This window comes from Penaeus chinensis, chromosome 21, assembly GCF_019202785.1.
Source record: "Penaeus chinensis breed Huanghai No. 1 chromosome 21, ASM1920278v2, whole genome shotgun sequence".
Classification (NCBI taxonomy): Eukaryota; Metazoa; Arthropoda; class Malacostraca; order Decapoda; family Penaeidae; genus Penaeus; species Penaeus chinensis.
The window spans coordinates 12,505,291-12,518,904 of record NC_061839.1 but is presented as its reverse complement, the minus strand read 5'-3'; the positions used below and the strand labels follow the sequence as shown (position 1 = coordinate 12,518,904).

The 13,614-nt window shown below is 37.7% G+C and overlaps 1 protein-coding gene across 1 annotated transcript in view; it reads left to right on the top strand.

The window, feature by feature from the left end:
* The first annotated feature begins 2,980 nt into the window (after positions 1–2,980).
* The window catches only part of LOC125036617, a 12,943-nt gene continuing 2,309 nt past the window's right edge, over positions 2,981–13,614 (top strand). Inside the window, exons 1-14 of the mRNA XM_047629370.1 lie at positions 2,981–3,321; positions 6,279–6,402; positions 7,996–8,125; positions 8,450–8,595; positions 8,743–8,897; positions 9,163–9,349; positions 9,663–9,819; positions 10,184–10,246; positions 10,574–10,708; positions 11,459–11,531; positions 11,788–11,987; positions 12,091–12,206; positions 12,717–12,848; positions 13,148–13,238. Of these exons, the coding sequence (XP_047485326.1) occupies positions 2,995–3,321; positions 6,279–6,402; positions 7,996–8,125; positions 8,450–8,595; positions 8,743–8,897; positions 9,163–9,349; positions 9,663–9,819; positions 10,184–10,246; positions 10,574–10,708; positions 11,459–11,531; positions 11,788–11,987; positions 12,091–12,206; positions 12,717–12,848; positions 13,148–13,238 (2,036 nt within the window). The 5' untranslated portion in view covers positions 2,981–2,994. The remainder of the gene's footprint in view (positions 3,322–6,278; positions 6,403–7,995; positions 8,126–8,449; positions 8,596–8,742; positions 8,898–9,162; positions 9,350–9,662; positions 9,820–10,183; positions 10,247–10,573; positions 10,709–11,458; positions 11,532–11,787; positions 11,988–12,090; positions 12,207–12,716; positions 12,849–13,147; positions 13,239–13,614) is intronic.

Below are 13,614 nucleotides of genomic sequence, written 5' to 3'. Positions count from 1 at the left end.
AAGGTCATTATCACCCTCATCATCAGCCTCTTTATCATCATCGACATCATTACCGTGAATCACCATCATAATCAACATCACTATCACCATCTTCAATATCATTTTCATCATCATCATTGTTGTCTTTATCGTTATTATTAGTATCATCATTATTGTTACTATTAATATTATCATCATTATTGTTGCTATTATTATTGTTAATATTATTGTTATTATCAATATTATTACTATTATTATTGTTTAATATTATTGTTATTATCAATATTATTGCTATTATTATTGTTTTGTTATTACTATTGTTATTACTGTTATTGTTATTAGTTGTTATTATTATTATTATTATTATTAATATTATTATTATTATTATCATTATTGTTATTATTAATATCATCATTATTGTTATTATTAACATCATCATTATCATTATTATTATTATCATCATTGTTATTATTATTATCATTATTATAATTATTATTATTATCACCATTATTATTATTATTATTATTATTATTATTATTATTACTATTACTATTATTATCATTATTATTATCATTATTATTATTGTTATTATTATTATTATTATTATTATTATTATTATTATTATTATTATTATTATTATTATTATTATTATTATTATTATTATTATCATTATTATTATTATCATCATTATTATTATTGGTAGAAATACCCATAATGCACAAAGTATATCTATTGTAAATGAGACTACAGTTTCGAAATCCACATGGGATTCCATACGTGAAGATGGAATCCAGGTGGAATTCGAGAAAAAAAAAATTAATTTTCAATAGATCTAATTTGCGCATTTTCTACCATATCATCAACAGTATATAGTATCAATGTATTAATGTTTTACCGCACATTATTATTATTATTATTATTATTATTATTATTATTATTATTATTATTATTATTATTATTGTTGTTATTTGTTAATATCACTATTATTATTGTTATTGTTATTATTTTGTTATTTATCAATATTATAATGATTACCATTATTATTCACATATTATTTTTTGCTATTATAATTACTATTATATCATCATCATCATTATTGTGATTATTATTATTAGTATTATACACCCACACACACACGCATACACACATATATATATATATATATATATATATATATATATATATATATATATATATATATATACATATACACTGCGTATATATGATAATGAAAATAATAATAGTAATAATGATATATCTATATATATATAAATATATATACACATATATGAATGGTGAAAACACTCTAACGTGTTGATACTATGGTAGAAAACCCCACAATGTAAAACTAGATTTATTGAAAGTGAGACAACAATTTCGGAATCCACCTGGATTCCATCCTCAGGTCAGAAGAGGAAAGGGAGAGAAGGAGGTATAAAAGAGAGAGGGGAAAGGGAACGCGGAGACACGGGGCAGGTGAGGACAGACGACGGAAGCGGAGGGGAGGTCAGATCAGGTCGGAGGGTCGGACGGACTATGTGCAGGGTGGCCGGCGTACGGGAGAAGGCGGCGGAAGCGAGGAGACTGTCGGCAGGAGAAAAGCCGCTGTTAAGGTTGAAATTAGGCAGAAGCTTTATTAAGGAGGATTCCACCAGTCTGCGGGCGTCAACGGAAGGAAAGTCAATTCGCGCTGCTGACCAGTCTATTTGATGGGCTGTATCCCACTGATGGCAAAAGAAAGCGTTGTTGTTGTGTCCCCTGGGTACAGCGTACCAAATTATTGCTTGTCACAGGAGGTACAAGAAACAGCATAAGTGCCCATCTTCGAAGAAGAGGGAGGGCTGGTATGGGCCAAGTTACACACGCCGCCCTCTTCACATTCTCCACTGCAGGCTGATCTTTCGCCAGGTGAACAGTCTCCGTCGTAACCTGGTCCACACCAGCCCTCCCTCTTCCTCGAAGGTGGGCACCTATGCTGTTCCTTGTACCTCCTGTGACAAGCAATAGCATTATCATTATGTGGTGACCCACTGAACAAGACCCAATATTGGGTCGCAACACGTACTTTGAAGAACCCTGTGCTAGAGGGTTGGCAGTGGATCCCATGGTGGAGGAAAGTGATGGTGTGGCTGAAGATTGGCAATAGTTATGTGGTAGGGGTGGTGGGGTGAACTGGGGGTGAACGAGAACCATTTTCTTTATATTTTGTCCGAGTATCATAATTTCTCGGAAGTAAATTCCATTGTAGGTAACCGTTTATAGAAAAAAAATCATCACTATCACCACTATCATGATTATTTCTACTGTTTTACTTCCTGTTATGTTCCATTTTCGTCATGGCTTACTGTAACGCTCGTGACAATAACGATTGTGAACATTATTGCAGATATAACTTTCCTAGTACTGTCATTATTGAAAATGTAAACTTGACTTACTTTGCAAACAGCTATTACGGCTATGTACACTTATGAATTACAATTCAGATATGTTTTTCTTGGTATCGCCCGTATAATAAACACTAACATCAATTATTCTAACCTTCATAACTGAGACATTAGGTTTCAGATCTAGGAAGTAAAGCTAATATTATATCCAGAAAGGTCGAGGGCTCTTCTAAGTTTTTACAGGGTAGTTTAATTTAGTCTCGGTTTTATTTGGAAAGCCTTCACACAACACCAATCTCTTACAATGCCCAATAATCTAGTTTCAAAATACACGCCTACCGTATGTTAAGAAGAAAATAATCTCCCTGTAGAGCTAATTTACTTTTATGGTGATGAACGCGGTTCCAGATCATCACTAATCTAATCAGTTGATCCATGCATTATTATCACAAGGCGTTAATAACTTTTCCGTTGATGACGAAGCACGATACCAACCAAGTAGTAAATGCCAGCGTATCCTTGTCTTCTTCCTGTGGAGGAAAATGTCCACGTAAATACTTAACCATCTATTACTAAAAAGTCGTTCATGTTCACAGCTTAAGTCGACCTGTGCGCATGTGAGGCCGACGCTATGGGCAGAAGACAATGGCCTCTCCTCCTTGTGCTGACAGCATGCGTTGTCGGTGGAGCAGATCGGGAGACGAGGTGGGTCAAGGTCACACCTGACCGGGCCAGAGGTCACCCCGACGAACATCAACACGTCAGTAGCGCCATGCAACTAAGGGCTGATGGAAACGCTCCAGTTCTTGAGTGCCCCGCCAGTGCCGTTTGGCATGCCGTTTTAGACAAGGACAGTGAAGAAGCGTGCAAGCTACGAGGAGGACTTAATCCAGAATGTCCAGATCTCTCTGGTCTCATAGTCTTCCTCAGCGAAACGCAGACCAATCAAAGTTTTACGGTATCTCTCGCTAGTCCTTGACATATAGCTGAATTTCGTGCGTTTTGTGTGGCTAATGTAGCGTCATCTTGAACAGGTTACTCTTATGTTTCTTCAAATTAAAATATACAGTAAATTTCTGGAATAGTGTCGCATAGCCGATCGCGACGATTTTGGTATCGATAGATTTCTCTCGCCCTCTGGTACACATTTATGTGGGCAATATGCCGTGCCCCCAACCCCCATCCCCCCACATTCTTGGCCCCGATAGCAGGGGAAGGCATGGAAGGTACCGGGGAAATTGCAGGATAAAATATGAATAATATATACAGAATCAGTCACTATATTATCTAATGAAGGGGGTTGTGCCCCCTGCGACCCCCCTCCTGGGGGGCTGCTGCCCCTAACCCCTGCCCAAGTATTTACTGGAGGGTAGAGCGCCCGACGCCCGACGACGAGTCTGTCTGACGCTCTATCCGCTCTATCATGAATACGTGGAGGATTCTTTGTTTTCGTGGGCGGGGGTTGGGAGCGGCAGCCCCCTGCACTAGACAAGTTGCGACTGATTCTGTGTATATTATTCATATTCTACCTCGCAATTTCCCCGGTACCTTTCATGCCCTCCCCTGTTATCGGCCAAGAATGTTGGGGTTTGGTGGTTCCGCGGCACAATGACGATCCTTTGGAAAGTAGAGAGCGAGAGTAATCCAGAAAAAATAACAAGTATACAGTGTGTGTGTGTGTGTGTGTGTGAGTGTGAGTGTGAGTGTGAGTGTGAGTGTGAGTGTGAGTGTGAGTGTGAGTGTGAGTGTGTGTGTGTGTGTGTGTGTGTGTGTGTGTGTGTGTGTGTGTGTGTGAGTGTGTGTGTGTGTGTGTGTGTTTGTGTGTGTGTGTGTGTGTGTTTGTATGTGGTGTGTGTGTGTTTGTGTGTGGTGTGTGTCTGTTTGTGTGTGTTTGTGCTTGTGTGTGTGTATTTATGTGTGTGTGTGTTTGTATGTATACATACATACATACATATCTCACACATACGCATTTTTGTTATTTTTATCATTATCACTTTGATTATAATCATAATTATCATTATTGGTAAAATTTTATGATAATTATGATAATAATAATAATAATAACAATAGTAATAGTAATAATGATATAATAATAATTGTTATTATTATCATATTATTATTGTTATTATCATTATTATTATCATTGTTTTCGTCATTATTATTATTAGTAGTAGTAGTAGTATTAGTAGTAGTAATAATAGTATTATCATTATTATTATTATTATTATCATTATTGTCATTACTGTTTTTATCATTATTATTATTATCATAATTGTTATTATTATTATCATAATTGTTATTATTATTACCATCATCATTATTATCATCAGTATTATGATCACTGTTGTCATTATCATCAGTCCAGCGATACATTATTATTATTATTATTTTTGTTTTAATAAACACGCATTATACATGTTGAAATCAGAAAAAAAAAAATTGGAGAGCCTGTTTGGGACTTTTGCTTTGAGGTAAACGACACATGTTCATTTTGGCATAATGAAGGGCAGTATGCCATTGGATATTTATAGTATTAACCTTATATCATTAGAATTACTGGCGTGCGTAGGAGTCTAATCAACCTTGATTGAATTTCACGTCAATAACTAATAGAAATTGACTGATTATATCTTACGTCGATGATTGATGACCTGAGAACATTTCCATAAGGGATAGCAATTTGAAATTAAGATAACGTTTTTTTGTGTGTGTAGCAGAGGGTTATGCAAAACTCACCCAATAGACATTTATTTACATAGATGATCAAAATGTTTATCTTTCATGATGATCTTAATCTTATTAGTGATATTAATCGAATCCTTTATCCAAGATTCTACTTCGACATGGAGGAAATGGAGGCTTTCGGTGGAGCAAGATATAGTAATGACGTCACTTTTAAGAGAAAGCGTATCCTCATGATAAGATAAATATCTGTGAATGACAGTTCATGTCTTCCTCTCTCTCTCTCTCTCTCTCTCTCTCTCTCTCTCTCTCTCTCTCTCTCTCTCTCTCTTCCTCTCTCTCTCTTCCTCCCTCATTGTCTCCCTCCCTCTCTCTCTCTCTCTCTCTCTAGCTCTCTCTCTCTCTAGCTCTCTCTCTCTCTTCTCTCGCTCTCTCTCTCTCTCTCTCTCTCTCTCTCTCTCTCTCTCTCTCTCTCTCTCTCTCTCTCTCTCTCTCTCTCTCTCTCTCTCTCCTCTCTCTTCTCTCTCTAATTCTCTCTCTCTTCTCTCTCTTCTCTCTTTCTCTCTCTCTCTCTCTCTCCCTCTCTCTCTCTCTCTCTCTCTCTCTTCTCTCTCTTCTCTCTCTCTCTCTCTCTCTCTCTCTCTCTCTCTCTCTCTCTCTCTTCTCTCTCTTCTCTCTCTTCTCTCTCTAATTCTCTCTCTCTCTCTCTCTCTCTCTCGCTCTCTCTCTCTCTATTTATATCTCCCCCCCTCTCTCTCTCATTCTCTCTCTTTCCCTCTCATTCTCTCTCTCTCTTTCTCTCTTTCTCTCTCTCTCTCTCTCTCTCTCTCTCTCTCTCTCTCTCTCTCTCTCTCTCTCTCTCTCTCTCTCTCTCTCTCTCTTCTCTCTCTTCTTTCTCTAATTCTCTCTCTCTCCCTCTCTCTCTCTATCTATCTATATCTCCCCCCCCTTCTCTCTCTCTTTCCCTCTCTTTCTTTCTCTCTTTCTCTCTCTCTCTCTCTCTCTCTCTCTCTCTCTCTCTCTCTCTCTCTCTCTCTCTCTCTCTCTCTCTCTCTCTCTCTCTCTCTCTCTGTCCCTCTCTCCTCCTCCCTCATTCTCTCTCCCTCCCTCTTTCTCCCTATCCCTTCGCTGTCTCTCTTTCTCCCTTCACTCACCCTCTCTCTCTCTCTCTCTCTCTCTCTCTCTCTCTCCCTCCCCTTTTCTCTCTCTCTTATTCAGTTAATGAAATTCCAGGTGTTGGGCGACGGAAAAATCGATGTGTATCTGAAGGAATCCAGGCTGGGAAACTTTAAACTGATGTACAAATGCTCTTCATCCAACGAAAGCAAGTTTACCTACAAACAAATAGCCGTTGGGAGTGAGTAAATACTGATCTTATAATTTTTTTTTGTCGCGCCCTCTGGGAACCACTCAAATATTTTATCCAGATGGGCACTATCTGTTATTTCCAAGGTGTGGTTTCTCTAAAAGTTACCTTTAGAATCCACACCATAAAAGAAGAAGAATCATACAGGGTATTTATGATCTAATTTCAGCCTTAGAGGTAACTGAGAGAAGGGGTAATATCAAAACACTAAATGAGCTTACAAATTTTACTTGACATTATGAATCATAAATCATTACTCTTTTACAATAAAATAAACAAACATTTACCAAAATGTCCAGGTACTCCAACCTGTCACTCTTTACACAAGTTGTTCTTCTCAGTTATCTTCTTTCCTTTTCTTCATCCATTTCCTGGGCTCCCCAAAGATGTTATTTTCTTTAATTCTTGGGCACAGCACCAGGAACGAATAAATCCAATGCTTTGAATGGGTTTTAAATTCTTAATAATAATGAGAGAGATACATCGGGATGTTGTTCAAGTGCCATGTGCCAGCCTCGAGCTCGGATATTTCACGATAATCTGTATGGCACTCTTCTCTTCTCTCTCTGTCTCTCTATGATTATAGCAATAGTATCAGGCTTTAGTACTGTATATATTTCAAAATTTAAAGTCTACTTAGATCACATATAGTACAAACATATAGTTCTTCTTAACCTATACATGCATAATTTTCAGAACTTAAATGAATTTTTCCAATAACAAAAATAGTACATATTTTTTTCTTCATCGAAATATCAATTATACAACCTTAATTTAACGGTACTATTGACATATAACAGTGTATCCTTTAAATAAAGAGAATATATGGTGGGGTAACAAAAATAATTATACTTTGTAGGGTAAACTAATATATTTTACAATTTCCTAATATTAGTAAAACAATAATATAGGAAATATATAGACTTCCTGTAAAACTAATAAAATAAAGTATCATCTTTCTATGAAAATAATTAAGTACTTTTATCTTACATAGCTAAAGATAAAAACTGAGGTGTATATATAAGTAATACATGTGCATAAAGACCAATTGAGGTATATACAGGGTGGTTTCTAGACGAATTTTTGGGTCATTCTAACTTCACCTCCCTTGTCTTCATTACGTTTTCATGTTTTGTTTTGCTTTGATGTATGGGCTCATCATCGTCTGTTTGCGAGTTTGTCTTCGTGCGTGTTCCTTGGTTTGGTGAGTATGTACAGTGTGGGGCTTTCTCTGTCCCTATGTGCCTGGTTGTCTCTCTTTATCTACCTATCTCTGTTTACCTGTCTCTCTACCTTGTTATATCTACTGATTAACGCCATCATTTTTTATCTTTCCATTTGTCTCGCCCGATTTTTTTTTTTTTTTTTTTTTTTTTTTTTTTTTTTTTTCGTTGAATGCGTCTCTCTCTTACCCGTCTCTCGTTACAGTAAATATGTGTATCTTAAAGTAAACAGTAAATCGTGACATTGGTCTTATTTGTTACCTCACAAATCTCTTCCTTTTAACCGTAGCATTACTTCATTTATTTATTATCTTTTCCAAATGTCAATGTACCGTGGATTATACACGTGTCTCCTCAACAGATCCACCTTCGGATGTGGAGAACTTAACGTGTATATCTGCAAACTGGGAGTATTTGAATTGTTCTTGGACGCAGCCATTCAATCCTGCCCAAGATAATGATTATGGAGCTTTCCTCTACAACAGGACAGGGTAAGGCAGGGGTGTTGTTCATCTTACACTGAGCTCCAATCTGGACTTCATATAAGTGGTATAATGGCAATAATGTTAAGTTTCACCGTGCACCGTGCACCCTTTCCCCCTGTCACGTGCGTTAAGGTGGATACCAATAAAATCCAAATTTGGAAATCCGTTTTTCAGTTCTTTTTTCAGAGGTGATTATAATGTAAAGTCCAATAAGATGATAAATCACAAGAAGCTTTAGTATACAATACCACTTTGCGCGGGGAGCTGTACCCGGTCCTCCCTTAAGGGATTATTGCACGCGTTATTGCCCACGCTTACAAACCTCGCCAGGCATTGCAACAATGGCGACGACCAGTGCGTTGCCACGACCGACATTGGGTACAGGCCAGAGGACCCCTACCCTCTTTTGATCTTCATGACCGAGAACGTTCTTGGAGCCGCGAACTTCCCCCATATCATTGACAACTGGGCTTCAAGTAAGTTTTCTGTATTCTTTCAGCAAGCTGCTTCACCCATATATTTGCTAGGCTAAAAATCGCTAAAAGAGCCGACAGAAATTTGGTAACAACTTTGATAGTGTCACTTGGGAGATATACCTATTCCTTTCATTCTTCTAATTTCAGTGTTACCAAATCCTGCCGAAGACTTGGTGGCCGAAGAAATGTCTCCCATAAAGATCTCAGTAACTTGGACGTCCCCTTCTCCACTAATGGACTTTCCCCCGGGGCTCTTCTACCGTTTAGATATATACTCTCTTAACCCTCCTGTTTCTACCGTGGTATGGCATCTTGTTCGTGAAAAGTATCGTTATTCATCTTCATGCATTATTTTGTTGCCGTGCTGATTGTTTGTGATAACACTACTAACTTCCAATTTTGTATTTTTCTTCAGGCAGTACATTGTAATCGTAAAAGCGTGTATTAATATGGATCTAAAAAAAACTTCAGCCATGTTCAATTTCTGTACAAGAGCTTTCGCGACAAACGAGTGTGTGTCTAAGCGTGTTCAGTTACCTCTTAAAATCTCTCCAAATATTCACACAGCCTACAATGGGGAAATACAGTAACAGCAGCACCTGGCAAGTGATAACTCATATACCATACCCATGGCTTACTTACGATATGAAGCTGAGACTCCGCTCCGGACGAAGGAACGCCACGACGGACGACCACTGGGATGATGGCTGGTCGTCCGACGCCGTCATCGGGAAAGTCGAAGTAAAGCCAACAGGTAACTTCTAACACAATGAGCGGTTAAGTATAATTTTTGTTTTTCTTTGTGCACTTCGATGTATATTAGAAACATATAAGAAAAGCAGTAGCACGAAGGTTTACAGGAAAAGCAGTAGTACCATGGTTCACAGAAGAGTCTTTCCCTACACTAAAAGATTATAGCGATCCTTAAGTACAATACAACAAGGGCATACAATAGCATACCAAACAGTAACGACCATACATAAACAGCCATAACAGCATTACCTCATGATACCAGCACAACAGTAATGCACAATACCACACCCAGACACTGCTACTTCTTGCCACAGCGCCGTGGACAGCCCCAGAGGTGGGCATCGGGACGTTTCGGGTGAACCGGAGCGAAGACTTAACACGCATGGATCTGACGGTGATGTGGCGCCCTCTGCCCCGCCTGCTGCACAACGGCCCTGGTTTGCGGTATGTGGTGATGTGCTCGAATTACAGGTGAATACGGAGTTTGCAGTTGTATTTGACAAAACTGTATAATTTGACCATGGCATATACATGTTATTTGAAATTATAATGAAGAAAGTTTTATTTCCAAAAATGAATACTAATCCTGTTAATGATTGTAATGTAATGTAATGGAAAATCTTTTAGTAATTATGGCATATTATTCTTATCGTATCATGAAGAATTTTCCAAAGGTAAGGTAAATTATGTTACTTCTGATTGGTTGAGTTTAGCTCTGTGGTTGTGGCTGGTGCTAATATTCGCCAGCTGTGATTAAAAGTACTCCTTTCTGGCTTCTTCTTTCGTGTAAAACGGAATGGTCATCAGAGAGTATTATTATTATTGTATATTCCAGCGAGATTGTCAATACAACAGAGCCAGTGGCAACTTTCTCAGATCTACCTACAAGTTCATACAGGTAATTATAAGAAAATGTATCAATGTATTGAGAAATGCTTATCAAAATGATCACTTTCACTGAATATTGTACACAAAAGTAGGCATAAACACAAACAGACACACATACCCGTACACTTACGCAGAAATATACACATTCATTATACATAGACACACAAACACTTATACATTTACATCATACACACACACACACACACACACACACACACACACACACACACGCACACGCACACGCACACGCACACGCACACGCACACGCACACACACACACACACACACACACAATTATACATATATATACACACATATACATATTTCTATTTTCCAGGGTGACTATACAGCCTGAGAATACTGAAGGAAAAGGTAACGAAACGTCACAAATAATCATCGGTGAGGATTTACCACCCGCTCCCGCCTTGTCTGTGGTCGTCTTTCACAGAACCACAGGGCAGTATGAGCTAAGGTACTGGACTGCTATTTTGTACCAAATGATTTGCTGCGGGGAGTAAATGGATTGATTAATCGACCATACTCGACTGATTTATTTCTTATCCAAACTATAGTCATGTGGCTGATATCTGGTCGGATATCGTTATTTTAAAAAGTTAAAAAAATAGATGCATAGTTAAGTGAATCATTCAGTGGATGTTTTCAAAGGTAATCTGGATTTCACATTTTATGTCATTACGTTTGTTGTTAAAGTCTTTCAGAGTGGAATGGAATGTGTCAAAGGGTTGGTCATATTTTAAGGATAAATAGGATTTGAGTAAACTTTTAAAGATGCTCGAAATAATAAGATTTTTTGAGATACAGGATAGGTAACGAGCCTATTAAAGTTTTACTTAGTAAAAGTGATAATAATGATAATGATAATGCTGATGATAATAATGATGATGAAAATAACAGTAAAAATATTGATACTAATAAGTCAGTAATTATATTTGTTATTCTCTTAACGACAGCATGGTCAAATAATAATATGATTATGCCGTACTCTATAAAGAAGACTAAGAACATTTTATACTTTCTTTAAAATTTGGGAGGGAAGATTATTCCTAGATGCAAGGGAGGGAGTGGCAAATTCCTAAAGGGGTCGTGGTAGAAAAAAAAAGGTTAAGAATCACTGTTCTATAAGACAATTCAAAACTAATTATCATATATATTTTCAAATCGTTAAACACCTGTATCTCGGCAGCACTACATTCTTTCACAGATGGGACGGAGAAAATGACTACACTTACACAGTATATGTTTGCATCAATGACAGCTCCAACGAAGACTGCAAGGTAAAAGGCATTTAGTGGAACTGTTTCTTTCTCATTAGATGTACGGAGTTGGTGCAGTGTAATAACAATGAAAATTAACTTGCTGAATTTCTGATATTTCAAACAGTTGTGATTTGAGAGAGAGCTTTTCCGTTTGTATTGTACTGGATTACTGATAGGTGTACAGCAATGTGTACTTTTTATCAAGCAACATTGAGCGTTGCCTTAGACTACCTCGAAGTGAATTGTTACGTGATCTTATTAAATATTCCTACAGGGGTTTCTGTATTGGAAAAATGTAGGAAACACGTCAGCCGTGAACGTCACCCAGCAAGAACTGAACCTCACCCAACGCGCATCGAAACCGCGCTTCGCTCTGTCGGCGGAAAACGAAGCGCGTGAATCCAGCGGCATGGCGTGGGATAGGTGCTCCCGCCCACAGGACTACGACAGCAACCCAAAACCACCTATTATCGAGTAAATCAAGTTATTGTTCGCAACACTGGCTATATCTCAAACTCAGTCCGAATATGAATCTCTTACAAACTGCTGAAATTTCAATGTTTCTGTTTGTTTGAAGGATTACTGATACGGACGAGAACATAATTTTGAACTGGAATCTGTCCTGCATCAACCGCACAGGGATAGTGGAGAAGGCCGAGGCTTCGTGGGGCCCAACGCAGCACAACTGCAACTGTAAATATTGTTTTGCTAATTGTAATCCGTTTCATGAGGCTGATTGATTTTACTTAACATTTTCATGCATATTTTCTTAGGCATCTTTTGCAATTAATTAGTAAGTTGCTTCACTGAAATCACCACTAATGAATTATAAATTGTATATAATGGCTCTATATATCACGACCATCATTTTCCTGGTACAAGTTTTACTTGCTGTCATAAACATGCTATGACGTGTGTATTTTTTTGTTCACATGGAATTCGTAGAATATATGTGAAATTACTAAGGCTTTGTTCATCTACATCGCTTCCTTTTCTACCTCACACACACACACACACACACACACACACACACACACACACACACACACACACACACACACACACACACACACACACACACACACACTGAGATCAGTACAAAATAGACCCGCTTGCCTGCACTGTAACACATCAACATGCTAACGGCAGTGCATATGCGATGCACAGAGTGCTTCGAATTTCCTTCTTTTCTGTCTTTTTCAGCGCACATTTCGAGCGAAACACAGATTCCGAAACACGATTTGAAGTATAACACCAACTATACCATTTGTCTTCGACTCCTGTACCGAAGCGGTTATTCGGACTGGTCTACCAAGACATATAGTATGAATAAAGGTCTGTTAAGAAATATGTGATGGCATTTTCGTCTTTATAAATAACTGAGATAAACAATTATGATAATTAAAATGAATAAAAAAAACAAACAAACAATAATACTGATAACTAAAAAATAATAAATCCCTCGTTATCGACTTTGGTTAAATCCAAGCATGGATCGACCTTTAATAATTTAACCCTCGATTTTACTCTAAGATTCGCCATATAACACTCGTTTCATCCATACTTTCATCCGTCCGTTTATCAGCATCACATTTCAATAAAAACAACATAAACTAGCAAATTAAACTTAACAGAACCCATGCCGATTTTGATCGTTGTTCTGCTGGCCAGCGCCTCCGTGGTGCTCTTGACCTTTTTGGCTCTGGTAGGGAGACTAATCCTCAGGTAAGGTGGGTGTAGAGGAGAGGGCAAGGGAGGAGGAGGAGGAGAAATAGGAATGGTAATATTAGATAATGATAATAAATATGATAATGGTTACAATGTTGATGATAATGATAGGAACAATAACAATGCTACTATAGGTAATAATGATATTGATCATAATAATTACATTAGTTGTTATCATTATCATTGTTGTTATTATCATCCTTACTATTGTTTTATCATCATCATCATCACTATCACCACCATCACCGTCACCATCATCATCACTATCACCACCATCATCATCATCACCATCACCATCACCACCACCATCATCATCATCATCATCATCATCATCATCATCATCATCATCATCATCATCATCATCATCATCATC